Genomic DNA, 17794 nt, shown 5'->3' with positions numbered 1-17794 from the left:
AGCAAGCAACACAATGATGTATTTGTTCATTGTAAAACCCCAGACTCGCTACATTCAGACTGCAGGCGTTGCTTTTACTAAGCGTGCACACAGAACTAACACACCACCACTGTCCCAACTCTCAAAGTAAACAGCCCTAACAGAGGCGTTTAGCCATCCTCCCACAATTCAGGACATTCCACTGCACTCTGGCCTTTAAATTTACAGTGGGACATCCCTGCCAGAAGCTGAGCTACCATCCACTCAGGGAGAAACCGCCACTCACCCAGAAAACGGAGCCACAGTACTGCTCCAAGGCTGCTGCCATGGCAAGGCACTTCTTCCTCCTGCCTTTGTCCGACCTATCTATCAGCCAGAGAGGCTGAGCAGGATGAAAGTCTCACAGGTTCAACCGAGGGGCGTTGGGCACAGCCTCTCAACAACAAATCATTAATCGTTAACTCCTGGTGTGCAGTCAGCCCCATGGATCAAATTCATGAACCTTGGATGGCATAGGCAGAGGCGCTGCCTGGGTATGGCCAGAGACACTGCAGGAGAGGTGGCGGCGTGGATTCTGGTGGGCAGCAACGTGTGCTGTCTTGGATGAGATCCCTCAAGTTGACTCACCGCTAGTCTAAGACCCCCTTCCCCAGTGGTGATAAAGTTGAATAATACCTGGGAAGAAAGCGTGGGAAGACAACCATGACCCCTTTTCCACACTAGGGAATTTCCTATGCTACTCTCCACCTCCGCAGATTTCCAGGACTGTCTCGGTCTGATTCTGCCCCATTGTTCTTCTGCATCATGATTTCTGTGGGCAAGGAGTTTCTGAAAGTATGCAGCAGAGTCTTCCCCATTCCAGCAGCTAGGTATCCCCATTGTGTAATCCTACACAGCCAGTCAAGCGTCACGGAGTGTTCTAGTGTCCCATTAGATTGGTACCACACTGGGGGATCCATAGATCTCAACTGGGAAGTACTGAATCACAAAAAGTGGTCTGAGAGTGAGCAAACCAGGTTGGAGGGGGGTGGGGGGCCAGGAACTATGAAAATACTACTCAGGATAAAAGACAAAAACCACCAGCAGTAATACTGACCTCATTTTGTGTCTCCGCCCCCCCCTTGCCCAAAGTGTTCCTGAAACGAACTGAAAAAAGCCAAGAGAGATTCTGCTGTCTCATTCTTTATACAATCAATAAACCCAGAACCGACTGTGATTCATAGTCCTGACTAAAGGGTCCAATGTCCATGGAACAAGCAATTTAAATCCCTCATGGTTAATTATTAGATAGTTAATCAAATCTCATCATATTATAAACAGTGTCCCTATCTGTATGGCAGCAGTCTGTTAAAATTCAGGAGCACACAACACAACCTTAGGAAATGGGAAGTGAAGACCACCTTTCCATAATGGACAACTTTCTAACTCCCAATTCTGCCTTAAGCTGAGACACAGGGAAGGGCCAATGTGTGGTTCTACCACAGGGTGAAATAATTCCTTTCCTACAAATTGGTGTTAATGGCAGGCTGTTGCAACGGTGTTCCCCTTTCTCAGGGTACTTTTATTTGTAAAGGTGGAGGGGGGCAGAGGAGCTGAATTTCATAGATGAGACACACAGGTTCTCAAAATTCACATCTGCTTTGCTCCTTCTCTAGTCCTGCTGTTGTAAAGTAAGCCCAAGACCATGGTTTGTCTTGCTTCAGGCATGGGCCCAGGCTTAGCTTGAAGCGGCAGGCCCAGAGGAGCAATCACAATCTCTCCTCTTCTGTATGCCAGAGAATTTGTGCCAAGTCATGATTTGGCTTAGCTTTACTTGTGAGTCATTGTGTGAGATCCACAACGGCCTTTAGCAGCAGAAACCACATGACTCTATCTTACACAATCTATGAATCTCTAAACTCCCCTTACCAGAGTCAGATAAAACCTCAAACGTTTTCTGAACTTCTCTGAACTTCTGCTCCTCCTCAAGATACTGATTATTCTGGAAGGTTAACTTACCTGAGGAGCTGCCCTGCTTGTCATGAAGCTATGCAAATGGAGGCAAGTGCCATAAGGGCAAGAAAATGAAGCCCTTAGGGCAACCTTGCAGCCTGGCCACTGTAGTCCAGGTGTTGATAAATGTGAGGTTGGATTACTGCAATATGCTCTGTGTGGGGCTTCCCTTGGCCTCATTCCGCCTGAACCCTTATAGCCCAGCTCAGTCACTAAGATCATTTGCAGGAGCGTCGTTGGTCATTCCCCAAATTGGTGGAGATCTGACAATAAGAGTCCAAGCCTTTAGCATCATCAGTCCAGCACTGTGGAATGTTCTGCCAATAAGGATTAACAGGTTCATGCAGGAAATCAAGAATACATCTTTCTGTAAAAGCTACCTCATTTCTGATTTTAACTTTTCAATATGGTTTTTGTTGTGTGGTTTTATGTATAATTGTTGCAAACTACTCTGGCATTTTTATGAATAGTGGTATATAATTTTTTTATATAAATTACATAGAAACTTCACCCTCTCTAATGACTTCTGTAGGACAGAATCCAGAACCAGACAACAATGAAATTTTGCTGTCAGGTGTACGGAACTGCAGTGCTTGGTCACCTTGTGATTGCTCTCTAACCCTCTCAGAGAGATTCCTCCTCCTGCAATTGCAATATTGCTTTACCACTTTCCTCTATGTACTTCAAAGAAGTCGTCTTCCACTCCAATCAAACTGAGGTGGGATGAAGGAAGCCTGCAACACCCAATGTGCTTTCCACCCCCCCCCCGGCCCATTTCCTTTGGGAGCAGTTCAAAGTCTTGCCATGGCCTCTACAGGAAGAAAAGCCACAGTGATACGGAGTGGCTTCAGGGTTTATTTGAGAAGAGACCTTAACAGGGAGAGTGTTGCCCGATGGCGAGTACCCCTTTAATTAAGCCCCTCCCCGTCATTTGCTCCCCACAGACAAAACGGCATTACGACATCTGAGGAAAAAACGCTGTGGAGCAAGTGGGAATAGGAGAAAAACAAGCAGAGGCTTCTTCATTTGATTGACCCATGTCCTTTAAGCGCTGGCAAGGATGCAGTTGAAATGTCTAAGTCTATGGATTGCGCAGGTCACAGGGCTCTGGGTCTTCCTGGCCCACAGTAGCTTGTTCTACAGGATATTCTTTGCAATTGCATTCAGGGTCCTCACTTTAGCCACATCGGCCACCTTGATGGAATATTCAGGTGTGGAGAGGTAGGCCCCCATGGTAATGTAAGGGTTTCTAAAAGAATACCAACAAGTCTTTGGTTACTGTCTGGAACCTGGACCTAGAAGAGCCGGAAAAAGAACCATCCTAAGTCCTACCCACTGGGCCATAATCTGCTGTCATGTTGCCTTTTGGGTGCTACCGTAACCCATTGCATCTGCAACTATGAGCTACAGACACAAATCCATCCCTAATGCAACGATGCCTTGCTCCCAGCTAAATGCACCTGTCAGGTTCCAGTGCCCCAGATGTTCTTAGTCAAGTTACTACCCCAAACGGTGGAGCTGCATCGGGAGATGGAAGCAAGGCTTGGGCCCCTCAGTAAGTCAGGATAGAAACTTGCTCAGTTACCTGAACTTCATTCCTGAGTCTTTGAGTGAGCGCGCCGAGCAGTGAAACTCAGAGGCGCCAGAGCCTTCTAAGATTCTCTGCAGGTTTCTCTCGGTTATGCCTCCCCCTGGTGGAGAGAACCCATCACTCAGTCACAAACATGAAGTTAAGCAGGAATAGACAGAGCTACATTCTGGGTCATTAAATAGATGGGGGAAATCCCTTTGCTCTGAACCAGGGGCTAATCTTTAGGGTCAATGCAGGCTGCACTCACAGCTCTGAAGCAGGCAGAGCTCCTAAATATGCCTCTGGAAGGGAGCAGATGCCCATCAGGTATTATCTTATCAGTTTAGCTGCTGATTAGCAAATGGCCCACTGCTTTTGTTTTGCCTGACAGTTAGTGATCACTCAGGAACACGATAAGGGAACATTAGTTAATGTTCCTTGATGCCTGGAAATCTTTGCCTTCATAATGCCATACCTATAAGAGTTTAAGGAAGGGACAGATAGCTAGAAGCAAATTGATTTTGGATTGACAGAGGCAGAGAGTCTACAGCAGCAAGTTAAGCAGGTAGGGGTTGTGCGTGGGTGTCCACACTATTCCTTTAACCTAATGCAGTTGTGACATCCATCTATTTCTACTACGCTCTGTCTGTTTTTATATCTGCAAATAAGTAAATATTATGAAGATTAAGTCTTTCGTGCACTCTCATCCAAAGGGAATTGCACCCTAAAGCTCTGTTCCTGGACTTCTTGCCACTTGGGCAAGTGGGGCTGCCTAACAACATGCTTGGTTGGTGCTAGAGTTCTGATCTATGCCAACAAGTGGTACTCACTGCAGAGTCTTACCTGGCACTACAACAATCCTGCCCTTAGCCTGAAAAGGAAGAGAAAATAGGTTTAGTGGTCTTGCTTATAGGAGAAAACACACCAAATGGGTAGCACAAATATTCTGTTAAGGAAGATGTAGAATGTATTTATTTGCAATATTTAATTTCATTTTTTTAATGCTGCTTTTCAAAGGGTTTGCTCCAAGTAATACGGTCATGTTGAGTTTCTTACATGCTCCTCTAGGAAAGTATGCTCCCACACTCCGTCTATCATTGTGTATATTTCACCTCTGCAAAGTCAAACAACTGAGGATCTACCAAGTTTCACCCCCATCCTGGGATGGTTGAACTTCAGAAACTATATGCTGTCAGGTACTGCTTCAACTTCACCCCAGTGTTAGAGACTGGAAGCAACTTTAAAATAACCGAGTGACTCCTTCGTAGACTTTTTTGACTGTTGTGCATTCTGCTGGACAGGTGTGAGATATGGGTGTGCCATGCGCATATTGTATACTTAAAAGAGAAGATGGGAGCTAATTTATTGCGGTAGCCTATGGGAATTCATGCAATACTGAAAGAAGCTATTGTATCAGAAGGTGCAAGGCACAGTTTCTGTATATTCAATGGGGAGGCCAGTTTTTACCCTTAATCGTTGAGAAACCCTCACCCATCTGAAGACCATGAAAGACTGCTAGCTGGCATTTCTCTGCCCCACCACACTCTGTCCAGTTCCTTGGATAGCCCACTCTTAAGTAGGCAAGAAAAGTGTATCAGAGTTACAAATTTGGTAGAGATGACACCTCACCTGTTCTGTCAGTCGTTTTATCAAGGGCAGCCCCTCTAGAACAGAGCTGTCACAGCCACTAGTCAGGACCCGTTCAAAGCCCATCGATATTAGCGTTTCCAAGGCTGCCAAAGGGTCATAGACCATGTCAAAAGCTGCTGATAAAAATGGAGCACGTCAGTCTGGCATATTCCAGGCTTTAGCCTAGTCCCAAATCCCTGGTGGACAGTTCTAATATGTGCAATTCCCAGAGTACATTCTCATAGTCCCCCCACCTCACCAAGGTAAGGCCATTGTGCCTGAGCCTACATCCTGCAATTAGGCAGTCAGGCTTTCATTCCCCACTCCAAGCTCTGTAAGAAGAGTCTGCTGGACCTGTCCAATGGCCTATCCAGTCCAGCATCATGTTCTCAGTGGCCAAGCAGATGTCTATGGGAAACCAGCAAGCAGAAACTCACCTCTGTGGAAGGTGACTGGCAGAGGGCGGGAAGCAGCTGCAAAAAGAACAGATCCCAGATGGTTAGTATACCTTTGCTTAGGGGTTGTCTTTGTGAAGGCAATGCTTCTGCTACTGGCCCTGGAAAGAAAGGAAAGTTCTCCAGATGGTTCAACCAAGGTGGCTGTAGTCATCTGACACCATTTCTGCAATATGGATTCATAATCCTTTCTCATTTCCACTAAGACTGCCCACTAGCTAGCTCTTTGAATGGCATTTCTTTTCACATTTTGTGTATCAAACCCCTCACACATGTTGGGCTTATGTACTTATTTAAAAAAGCAATCCTGGAGTAGACTGAAGATGTATCCACTCTTCCCTAGGTAGCCTGTGGAATAATCAACCATGGAGTGAATGGATATTGGCTTCTGGTTAAAATAGTTTAGCTGCAGTATTTCAGCTTGCCTCACAGAACTTTCCCCACCTTTCCTCCTCCTGTGTGCTGTTCCGGGGGGGGGGGGCGACATATAGGAAGAGGACAGGCTTCCCCTAGCTAGAGCCAATTTTGGGGGGCATGCAGGGAGAGGACAGGCTTCCCCTAGCAAGACTAATTCTTCATCAGAAGATATACTGTCAGTTTCAGTTAAATAGAGAAAATAGCTAGTAATTATTTTTTTTTGCATTTTTGAGGGTCCAGAAAAACCATACAATTATCATTCTTTCAATAAAGTTTCCTATTCTTCTGGATAATTCTTCCTTCTGTGCAGAATTTATGGCTACCTATCACTCTCTCCATCAGATCTGCACAGAGCCCCTTCTTACAAACAAAGGTCACTCATCCCAACCATCACAGCATTTGGCTCCTGCTTTATCTGAATAATCCATTCATTTACGGAATGACCTATGAAATGTCCTCCCTCTAGAGCAGCCTTTGTCAAATTAGCTGGGGCTAATGGGAGTTATAGCCCCAAACACCTGGAGGATACCAGCTTGGTGAAGACTGCCCTAGGAGCACGACTGGTGCTAAAGCGCTGTTGTCATTTTGGCATCAGGTGAAACTTCAATATTTCCCCAGCCTCTTTTTTTTGGAGTGGGGAGTCAGAAGTTCCGCACCATGGCCATTTCCCCCCAATAAGCTCCATTTATATATGTTTTTATAAATAGTGCTGCATTGTTTTTATTCCACTGTAACCCACCCTTCACATGATGAAGGGTGGATTAGATGTTTTCTTATACTGTAAATGAATAGCTCAATATAGTGAGGCAGGCCCTAGTATCTCATGGATCTTGCCTCTTGCCTGTAGGAAATATTTCTTAATTTGAACCAAGGAATTATTAGCTGGTGGCACTGTACAACAATCACTACTCAAGCACCAAATAAGCCCTATGAAAAGTAAAGCCTGCTCACCCAGCAGTGCTGTGCAGAGCTCTGTATCCACACGTCCATCCTCAGTCAAGGCTCCAAACACCAACCCATCAGCCCCATGTTGCTTGGCAAGTCGGATGTCTGCCTTCATCACCTCCACTTCTCGGTCAGAATAGAGGAAATCCCCCCCACGGGGGCGGATCATCACAAATACAGGCACCCTTATACACTGCTTCACCACTTGCAAAAGGCCTGCAGTCAAACAGGTTTAGGACATGGTGTCAGTTATGTACTGGATTGTTCTATGAGATGGACAAGAAGTGAAACCTAGAACATGGTACGGAGGAACTTAGGAACATAGCATGATGCCTTATACAAAGGGAGACCACTGAGCCATCTAGGTCAGTTCTGCCTATGTCTGGAGTAGCCAAGAAGATGCCCTCCAGATGTTGGTGAACTACAACTCCAATCAACTGACCACTGACCGTTTAGGCTGAGGCGAGTTGGGAGTCCAACAACACCTGGAGAGCTACACGTTCCCCATCCCAGAGCTAGACCATCAGCACTGGGTCTAAGAGAAGCAAGTGAGAAGAGAACAGGACAGATGTCAAACGCTTTTTGCAAAATTTAGGAGAAGGGGCTGCTGAAGAAGGGAAGGTGAAATAGGGTGATTAAATAACAGCCTGTCTTGCAAAAAGACCAGGAGGTGCTGATGACACAGAAGAACACAAAAAGAGCAAGCAGAACAACAGGTATTTTCTTTCTGTTCCAGGAGCAGAGGGCCTAGAGGGCAGAGGTCCAAACATTTCTCCACATTGCTTGGCTGCTCAGTAGTGCTACATCTTGCAGGGAAATGGTGGATTAGATCTTGGCTTGTATGTGCCAACTCACCTATAGTAGGTGTTGTTCCTCCTTCCATGAGGTTGGCACACAGTTCAAGGCGGCCAGCACCTGCAACAGGGTCACACATCAAACCTCTGAATATAAGTGGTTTGCAAGATTTTAACAGAGATCTACATAATGAAGAAACCATGTGGTCCTTGCTATAATCCAACAAGGGAAGTTCACCCGGCTCCATCATTATATGTCTTTAGCTGCCAGGCAAAAACCTTCCTCTATAAGCAGGCCTTTGGCCTTTAACTATCTGTGGCCACTTAGAAGTGTTTTTTAAAGTATTCCCTCCCTCCCCCTCCTTGGTTTTAATGTATCTATGTTGGGTGTGTTAAGGTACAGTGGTGCCTCGCAAGACGAAATTAATCCGTTCCGTGAGGCTCTTCGTATAGCGTTTTTTTCGTCTTGTGAAGCAAGCCCATTGACAGCTTAGCGGATTAGTGCTATTAGCGGTTTAGCGGCTTTTAGCGGATCAGCTGATAAGCGGCTTAGGGCTTAGGAAAAGGGGGGGGGGGAAACCCCGCAGGAACTCGCAAGACATTTTCGTCTTGCGAAGCAAGCCCATAGGGAAATTCGTTTTGCGAAGCGCCTCCAAAATGGAAAACCCTTTCATCTAGCGGGTTTTCCGTCTTGCGAGGCGTTCGTCTTGCGGGGCACCACTGTATGGGGATGCTGTTTGTTTGTTAAGTAGCAACTAACAAATTTAAGTAATAAATAAAATAAACCAATGGGTAGGAGTGCTGGAAATTTTCGAGCCAAGAGTGAGATTGGTCACCACATAGACTTCAACCCCTACTCAGGCAGTAACTAAGAAAGAAAATCAATTAATAGGTGATTTGAGTATCTCAGCCCATGTTTTATAATGCACTGCAGCAAAACAGAGCAGGACAACTTTAGTTAAAGCAGCTGAAGACAAGGCAATTAACATTTATTCATTTAAATTTGCAGTTTGCCCTACTCTCAAAGGCTAGAGTAATTGGGTTGCAGGCAATTAAAATATATAAATGCATATCCTGAATCTATGTGTCACTAACCTAGATCAGAACTTTGGAAGTCTTTACTTACTGAACAGTTTATAACATTTAATATCCTACCTTTCAAGCCTAAAAGGGTTCATAAAACAGTTTCACACTGCTTGGGGAAGTAAGTGTGCCTCTCTTTTCAATACATATAGCATGTGTACCCGGAGGTGTCCTGGCCTAGAAAGACCCCTCAGTGATCCTTAAGTATTTCATCTTCCATCTTTTTTATGGGATTACCTCCTCTCTCTGCATTCACAGCAGACTCCACAGAATCAACACATACTTCCATGAGAAAGCCATTGGCCATTCCTAGAAGAGAAACACAACCAGAGGTTATGGGCCAATCAGGCTCTGTCTCAGAGAAAAGTGAGACAGTGATTGAGAGAGGCGATTCCTTCCACCTCAAGCTCCAGCACTTGTTTTGTCTTTTAACTGGCTTCTTTCATCTTGCTCACCCAAGCACATCCAGCTCTCAGAAATAGAAGCTTCATAGATTCCCCATCACCAGTAACCTTACAAAGCCTTAACCTGTCAGCAGCTGCTTTAAAGGGTACACACAATAAGAACAGAAAACTTGTATCACCATGTGAATTTAAAGAAGAAATCAAGCTTGATCTGTATCAGCTCAAAACAGGTACAGAAAAAACACATGGGAAGTTGAACGCTACTTTTGCTGTAACTCCTGATCCCCTTGCCTTCTTGCTCTCCCTGGATCTTGTTCTCTGTGTTGCATTGTCTGAACAGATCTGTCTGTCTGTGTGTTTATATGTTTGTTTGTTTGAAGGGGGGGGGCCTCCAATTTGAAGGATTCAAGGATGGGTCACAGCTCAGCGGTAGTGCCTTGTATTCAGAAGGCTGCAGGTTCAATTCCCAGTAAGTCCAAGTAGGGCTAGGTTGCTCCGTTTGAAACCCTGGAGAACTGCTGTCAAGTCAGTGCAAACAATACTGAACTAGATGGCTCTATGGTCTGACTCACTTTAAAGTAGCATTCTACATTCTGAATAAAAAGTCTGTGCTGGTGATTCAGATTTTTCCTCCTTTCAGAATACTAAATTGAGCAGGGCTGACTTCCCTTCCACCTTTCTCCAGATATTTCAGAGGATTCAGGTTCTCCAGCAGGAAGATGAAGTTGAGATGCGTGGGAACAGCTGACAGCAAGGCCAGCCTGTAACCTGCTGCGTCTCCCTTAGGCAAATGCAGAACTTACTCTAGAAACTCTAACAGATGGAACTTTGGCCAGTAACATAGTGCATTAAATGTGCATTCTGTAGTTGACCTCCTTTGTTATGTTTTGTTTTGAAATCTTTTAAGGTAATGTTTCAGTTTCCTATTAACTCTGTCGCTTTGAAGGTACACTTTATATTTGTTTTTATTCCATTATATTTTATTCAGGATTGCTTTAATTGATGCTTCAATGTAGCTTGTAAAGCGCTTCAACTCCCCCCTTAAAAATATAGAAATTAAATAAATAAATACGCAAACGAGCAAGCAAGCCCAACTGAGTGCAGGCAAGATTGCAGGCCTCAGGCCTATAGCTACAACCCTGCAGACGCTCACCTGAGAATAAGGACCCCTTTGGACTCAATTGGGTTTTACGTTTTAATCACAAAGGACTGATATGTAAAAATGCCAATAAAATCTATCCCACTTGGTTTTGCTGAATGCACATAGCGGCCGTGAGTGTGCTCAGGGCACCCCCCCCCCGAACAACAGTATTAAAATTTCTGGCTCCTCTTGCTTCTGGGGAGGGGGAAAGGGAGGCCTTGAAGCCGCCCGGATTTCCGGCCCCGGCCCCGCCCTCGGGATTCCTCGGGATCCCTGGCGCTTCCTTCCTTCCGGCCGTCCCTCCGCCCACTCACCCTCACACCCTTCTGCCAGGCCCTGCTTCCGGTCCCATCTCCTCATTCCGCCTCGGGGCCGCTCCGGAGGCGCGGCGGATGTCGGCAGTTCTGCGCCAAACCACCCCTGAGCTGAGGAGGAAGCCCCGCCCACCCCTGAGGCCTCGGCGGCGGCGCACACGCGAGAGGCGGCGCCGTCCTACCTGTCACGTGGCGTCGCGGTCACCGAGTGCGCGGTCGCGGCGTTTCCGGAAATAGCTCGGATTCCTTTCCGTGTCAAGAGCGAGTCGCTTCCGGGTTGCAGCTTTAAGGAGCGATGCTCTTGCGGGCGGCACTAAGAGGGTCCCGGCTGCTGCTGGCCCCACGAGGAACGGGGTCCCCCGGCCAGGTACTCCAGGGGCGGCGCTTGGTTTCCATAGCAACGGGGACCAGGTCAAAGATGCCTCTATCGGCCGATGGTTGCAAAACGAAGCGACCCCCCCGCGGCTCCTCGTTTCTTAGCCTTGCGAGCAGGCTGCGTACCTGCTATCACGCTCGCTAAGAGACGCTGCTGGGGAAAATGCCAGGAGTTTCCGCCTTTATGTATCCTTTGCACTGTGGGAGGTGCTAATCAATGCTACCTCATTTCCACGTGGGGAACTCTAATTATGGGTGGATATTCAAGAAAACTACAGACTCTATTGTCTGCACCTGTCAGAACCAGACACGTTAAAGGGAGCAGACTGAAAACTTGTTTCTCTAGGAGTTTCGGTGACTGCCAAAATATTTCACTTGTACACCTACAGTAAGCCCTCAACCTATGTGGGTTACATTCTGGGAATCATGCCGAAATCATAATTCACAGATAGTCAAAACACATTAGGTTCAATGGCAGTTGGGATTGCCAAAGTCTTTTTCCTTGGATGCTTGGTCTCTTTTTAATTATTTTTTTAATTGCCAAGCGTGTATAGCTAAATGTGCACCAGTTAAATGTGTAAGTTGCAGGCTTTCTCTCTCTATATATATAACTTTAACAAGAGGTATAATGTTTCATAGGATTTTTTTTTAAGGTTCTATACCATGAACTACTCTGGTCTCACCTAGATGAAGAGTAGTGTATACATGTTTTAAACAAATAAAATAACAGTTATGAATATAACATCACATTTTATTGCATGGACCCCTCCATATGCTTTCAGCGTTTTAATAACATATGAAAACCTGCTAATGGTGGCCAGCCAAATGCTTCTGCATATTCCACAAGCAGGACACATATGAACATATTGAAAATAAAAATAAGTTTTGCTGAGCATCTCAGTGAATTCCTGTTGTCCAGTTTTTCTGTGCTTGCACCATTGATGATCTGGTCCTTTATCCTTGTCCTTGCATTTTGTAGAATAATGTCGGGCACTGAATACAACCTTTCTGAGGTAATGAACACAGGTGTGAACTCTTTACAGTAAAGAGAGTTCCATTCGTCTTGAGTAATTCTCCTGTTCCATATCTTGAATTGCAAATGTATGTTTAGTGGGGTGGCATAATTATAAACAGCCTCCTCACTACCTTCTCTGTCCTCAGCAATGTCAACGGTGGTGGCAGCTCCCACAGAGACGGTCACAACACAGCGTAGTGTCAGAAGTTGCTTCCCATCCCAGAGTGGTGGTACCACCTGTCCCCAGTGCTGTGACCAACCGGGCTGTAGGGCGCTGGCTTCTAATATGCAGTGGGACTGTGGCCGGAGCTGTGGTGTTGGGTGGAGTCACTAGGTAAGGAAAATTAGCACCTCCTCTTCAAGCCTTTACTATATTTTATTTACCCTTGACACTATGGTTCTCCAACTGTCATAGATTGTATCTTTCTGCAACCAGCAGAGATCTTCCTAGGAGCATTGCTTCCTCTTGGTCATGCCAGTGTGTGGGCCTAAACTAACTTCTGGTATCTCTCTGCCCTTTGAATGTCTACCCTTATTTTATAAATGCATTGTAGATAAACAATATATATTTGCATCGAATTGATGACCGGTATGTTTTGTGTGTAGTCAGACTTTGCATCTGCATTGCCCCCAGAGTCTAAATTTTCCCATTGTGTCTTCATTCTGCTTTTCTAGACAGATGGATACACATGCACACACCATTATATCCCACATTGATAGCACCTTCCCTCAGTGGTATGTCATTGCTGTTCTTTCCTTTTCAGGCTGACAGAGTCTGGGCTTTCAATGGTTGACTGGCATCTCGTGCGGGAGATGAAGCCTCCTCGGACACAGCAGGAGTGGGAAGCAGAATTCCAAAACTACCAGCAATTCCCAGAATTTAAAATGTAGGCATGGGTTGAGCTAAAGTTCCTAGAGACTAAATTTAAATTGGTGGTGGTGGGGGAAGCCTGGTCTACTATCCCAGCAAAAGGGAAATGAGAAAAAAAGAGTATCTTGAATGCTACTTCTTGATAGAACTTGTCAAGGAAAGAGGGGAATGGGCAACTACACATTACTGCAGGGTTTGTTGTTGTTTTATAAACCTTCTCTCTGAATCTTAACAGCCTGAACCACAACATGACGCTGACAGAGTTCAAATTCATCTGGTACATGGAGTATTCACACCGAATGTGGGGACGGCTTGTTGGACTGGCTTACATCCTTCCAGCAGCTTACTTCTGGAGGAAGGGTTACCTCAACCGGTCCCTGAAGGGTCGTGTCGTTGCCCTCTGTGGACTTGTCTGCTTCCAGGTGGGAAAGATCACTGGGACCTTGAAATGGTTAAATGAATCATTAAATTACTCTGCCCAAGATAACTGAGATAGAACATGAAAGGCATTGATCCTTGGCACGCTTCAGGAGCTGATTTGTATGTGATCTTAGGTCTCTGGTGCACAGAAGCCCAGCAGAAGCTTCACATCATGGTGCTTGGAGTGTTGTTAGATCTTAGTTCCTTGGAAGAGAATGTACATGATATTGGCAGGAGCAAAAGTGGTTATGTTTCATGCCTCTATTTTTTCTTTGTTTTGGCAGGGCCTATTGGGCTGGTATATGGTAAAAAGTGGATTAGAGGAAAAGCCAGACTCTCATGATATCCCACGGGTCAGTCAGTACCGTCTAGCCGCACACCTGGGCTCTGCACTTGTTCTTTACTGCTACAGCCTGTGGACTGGACTCTCGTTACTGCTGCCGCCGCACAAGGTAAGCGAAAAGTGGGGCAGACCGGGGGCATGTATTGAGTCCCAGTTGGGCCAAGAAAGACTGTACAGCAATTGCGCCTTTGGAGGGAGGCACACTGCCACTGTGCAGACCAAACTGCCACTGTATGCTACATGTGCTCAGCCTGGAAGAGGAAAATTACAAATCTTGGGAAATGTCAAAGAGATAACGTTCCTGGAAACACCACCAAAGCTTACCAGTCAAGAACTCTGTTAGCACTGACACTCCCATGCATAGAGGGAGCCAGTGAACTTGCAGTGGGAGGCACACACTCCTGCATCACATGCAAAACTAGTGCCTGTTGCCAATTCTCATGTTAGGTAGGGTTTCACTTCTCAGGTAGCGTTTCAAATCCCTTTATGGTGATCACAGCCACTGCTTCGGAGCATCACACAAAAAGGGAAGAAAGGAGAGCCCACACAACACTGCACTCTCATAGTTCACTTGGTATGATGGCCTCTTAAGAGGGTAGTTATTTAAGAAAGCATAGCAGGAGAAATGCAGACTGAGAAGAATTCAGCCTGGCATGAGCTATTCCATTTCTTACAGTGCAGTCTGACACAACTTCCCCAGTTCTAGCAAGGCCGCATCCCTACCACAGAAGATATTGCCATGCACTTTTGCCCTACATATCCAGGCAGTAGATGCTTCTGGGGCCTGTGGATCTGGTCTTGGGTATGGTGACTTGACAGCGGGATTAAATCAAGCATGCAGATGCTATCTGACTGCTTCCAAGAATGCCTGGTGATTTCTATAAAATTTGGTAGATTTGGGTTCATAGATATAATTGGATGTAAGCCATGTCCATTAAGGGCCGTGCAGTCATTGAGAGAGAAATAAATAAGTTCCTCTTCAGTCAGGAGTCTTATTGGAAATGTGTATATATGCTGACCCTATGGAACACTAGTTTCCTTTGCACATACTCCCTTTAGAATATATAAAAAGGCCATTGCATAGTCTTGTGATCCTCCTCCTGTTTTGACAGTTACCAGAAACCCGTCAACTCCTGCGCCTAAGAAGGTTTGCTCATGGAACATCAGGCCTGATCTTTCTCACTGCCCTCTCAGGTAAAAGTCCCTGTCACTTTTGCACCAATCTCTTTCTTTTGAGAAGCAATAGGCAGCATGGTCAGGGATGTGTGTTTCTTGCTTCATTTCCCATTGGGAGGGTCTAGACGTTTTCAATTCCAGGTTACTGAAATGCTTCCTCTTCATGCTGGTCAGACAACATCACTGGGAACTGTTTTGTGGCCTTGAGGGAAGAACCTGAAACACTCACCGTGATGGTTTTTAGGTGGCTTGTTCTATTACATTCATACTTCCAGGTGTGACAGACTCTCTTCTCTGGAACTCTAGGGGCATTTGTGGCAGGACTGGATGCTGGACTTGTATACAATTCATTTCCCAAGATGGGGGAACGCTGGATCCCTGATGATCTCCTTGCCTTTTCCCCAAAGTTGAAGAACGTATTTGAGAATCCCACAACCGTGCAGTTTGATCACAGGATTCTGGTATGTTTCTTCCTCTTTATGGTCTTAGATAACACCTCTTTTTAACTGGTTTGCTGTTCTTGGGTTTGTGTTCATTCCAGGTGGCAGTGTAACTGGGAGTGTGGGAAGGCACACTCTTAACTCAGAGTAGAGCACTTGCTTACATGCCTAAAGTACTGGTTTCCATCTCCACTGTCTCTAATTAAAGGGTGCAAGTTACAAAAAAGGGGGGGTTAGTCTAAACATTAAGGAGAACATTATGATGACATGAGTTGTTTGAAAGAGGAGCAGACTGCCCCAGAAGTGATGGACTCTTTTTCAGAGGCTGGATGGTCAGGGATGCTGTAGTAGTGAGGTTCCTGCATTGCCTTTGGACTAGATGACCTTTTAAGATCCCTTCTAACTCCACTTCTAAGCCCTTTCTTTGTTGTCATTGCAAAGCTTCTCTGGTTCCCTCACTGGATATTTACTCTTTTCCCTTTAGGGAGTTTCCTCTGTTGCAGCCATTACAGGTCTGTACCTGTTTTCCAGGAAGATTCCTCTCCCACGGAGGACAAGGATGGCAGTTGCTTCCTTACTGGCTGTGGCATACCTCCAGGTATTAACTATGCCCTTTAAAACACCCTTTTAATTGTCATTTAGTAGTGTCCTCTGATGGAATGGCAAGTTTCCCCTTCCTTCCAGGTAGGTGCCTGCCTTCTTGTCACTGATAATGCTATCTTGGTTGCTGGTCTCAGGCAGTTAAAACTGAAATTGGTGGGGACCAATATTTGTTTGTTTGTTTGTTTGTTTGTTTGTTTGTCTTTGAAGAACAAAGGGGGGAAATAGAGCTGCAGTCATGCTCTTCTTTGGAAACATTGCACAGTGCTGTGGTCACTGCCCTTCTCTGCCTTCTGGGTTTAAACTGAGATGGCAAATGGGGAACATCAGTGCAGTTTCATTAGCATTGTATCATGAAGCACTGTGACAGCTACCTCATCCTGTAGCAGTTTATTTACAGTGGGGGAGAGACAGAACATATAAAAATCCCCGTACCAATTGCTCATGAAGCTTCTTGTGTATAATTCTGTGCGATTGGAATACAATGTAGTTGCACATACTGTACTTCTACATTTCATTGATAAGCAAACTTTGCTTACATCTGAAACTTCCTTTTATTCTTGCTCCTCTGCAGGTTACCCTGGGCATCAGCACACTTCTCCTGTATGTCCCAACTCCTTTAGCAGCCACTCATCAATCAGGTTCCCTGGTATTGCTCAGTGTGGCATTGTGGCTGATGCATGAACTGAAGCGGATCCCGAAATAACCCTGCTTCCCTATTTAGCCAGCCTCTTTGCTAGTGCTGAAGGTTCACGGTTGCTGCCTTTGCCCCATGTGTTATATGCTCCTCTTCCTGAAAGCCTTAATTTAAACAGAAGGTGAGGCTGAGCAGCACCTTGACATCATGAGTTGAAGTGCTTTGCTGCAAAACTTGGTGAACATGAATCACCATTCTTTGCTTAAGGTGTGATGTTGACAAGGTGGGCTCTGGCAAGAATGATGGTCGTTTGAGGTGTGTCTTGCTTCCTGCTGAGCTGTCTGTATGAGGCTACAGCCATGAGCCTTTTACATTTTGTGTAGGCTCGCTATAGACAATGGATTATGGGGTGAGTGGGCCTAGAAATTTGGATGAACAGCAAATGAAGGCATTTCAAAACCGTATTATAAGGGTGATGGGTGGCATAGTTTGTGGATTTTCTTTAGCAGAATGGGGTTTGAGTGCAATTTTTTGCATTAGAATATTGAAATGTGCACTGTAATTTAACCATGCAGAAGACCCACAGTCCTTTCCTTATTTAATAAAAAAGTTTCTCAATAAGTATTTTAAAATTGACTGTTCTTACAATGTCCCTATGCAGTGTACCTTTATAAGAAGCTGCTGCAGCAAACCAAAGGCCCCATCGAGTCCATCATCTTGTTCTCAGTGGTCAACCGGTTGCCTGTGGCAGCTTTCAAGCAGGCACATGAGTGGGTTGATTTGGAACACGTTTCATTAACACCACCATCCACAAAGGACTTTTTCTGGGGAGGGGAGGGGGAGAGTAAATGTTGCAAATGAGTAAATAAGCATAACTAGCAGCAGAGAACATATATAACAATTCTGGTGGATCAGGTGACTTCCTAAACTTGGGTAGACCCCTGAGAAACTTGTACAGTGGTACCTCGGGTTACATACGCTTCAGGTTACACACTCCACTAAGCCAAAAATAGTGCTTCGTGATAAGAACAGAAATCGTGTTCCAGCGGCGCGGCAGCAGCAGGAGGCCCCATTAGCTAAAGTGGTGCTTCAGGTTAAGAACAGGCCTCCGAAACGAATTAAGTGCTTAACCCCGTATTACACATCTATCCCTTTCCTTCTCAGTGGGTTGACCTGCTACAATGGGTAGATGGC

General features: G+C 45.5%; 3 protein-coding genes across 7 annotated transcripts in view; 1 reads left to right on the top strand and 2 right to left on the bottom strand.

Annotated features, from left to right (window-relative positions):
• ABCC2 (ATP binding cassette subfamily C member 2) overlaps window positions 1-1044 on the bottom strand; it is a 32414-nt gene extending 31370 nt beyond the window's left edge. Inside the window, exon 1 of the mRNA XM_081863812.1 lies at window positions 266-1044. Coding sequence (XP_081719938.1) covers window positions 266-307 — 42 coding nt within the window. The 5' untranslated portion in view covers window positions 308-1044. The remainder of the gene's footprint in view (window positions 1-265) is intronic.
• Window positions 1045-2806: 1762 nt separating this feature from the next.
• On the bottom strand, window positions 2807-10975 carry CUTC (cutC copper transporter). Of its 5 annotated transcripts, none has more exons than XM_081863831.1 (9): window positions 10906-10975; window positions 9102-9173; window positions 7843-7902; window positions 6994-7203; window positions 5608-5643; window positions 5171-5307; window positions 4385-4412; window positions 3557-3662; window positions 2807-3220 (listed from the first exon to the last, which is right to left on the bottom strand). In XM_081863831.1, exons 2-9 carry the CDS (start codon window positions 9169-9171, stop codon window positions 3109-3111), a joined length of 759 nt encoding a protein of 252 aa, XP_081719957.1. In that variant the 5' UTR covers window positions 9172-9173; window positions 10906-10975; the 3' UTR covers window positions 2807-3108. The 5 variants fall into 5 exon arrangements, with proteins under 5 accessions (XP_081719957.1, XP_081719954.1, XP_081719955.1 ...); XM_081863828.1 differs by lacking the exon at window positions 10906-10975 and adding an exon at window positions 10724-10890; XM_081863829.1 differs by lacking the exon at window positions 10906-10975 and adding an exon at window positions 10724-10889 and having other exon boundaries at window positions 5171-5304.
• On the top strand, window positions 10949-17221 carry COX15 (cytochrome c oxidase assembly homolog COX15). Its single transcript, XM_081863827.1, has 9 exons — window positions 10949-11090; window positions 12260-12447; window positions 12878-13000; window positions 13220-13406; window positions 13689-13856; window positions 14860-14941; window positions 15230-15384; window positions 15848-15961; window positions 16538-17221. Exons 1-9 carry the CDS (start codon window positions 11019-11021, stop codon window positions 16667-16669), a joined length of 1221 nt encoding a protein of 406 aa, XP_081719953.1. The 5' UTR covers window positions 10949-11018; the 3' UTR covers window positions 16670-17221.
• The last annotated feature ends 573 nt before the right edge of the window (window positions 17222-17794 follow it).

The sequence above is a fragment of the Podarcis erhardii genome (assembly GCF_964252035.2).
Source record: "Podarcis erhardii genome assembly, chromosome: 5".
Classification (NCBI taxonomy): Eukaryota; Metazoa; Chordata; class Lepidosauria; order Squamata; family Lacertidae; genus Podarcis; species Podarcis erhardii.
The sequence above is the reverse complement of the archived record's forward strand: the minus strand, read 5'-3'. Positions and strand labels throughout refer to the sequence as shown.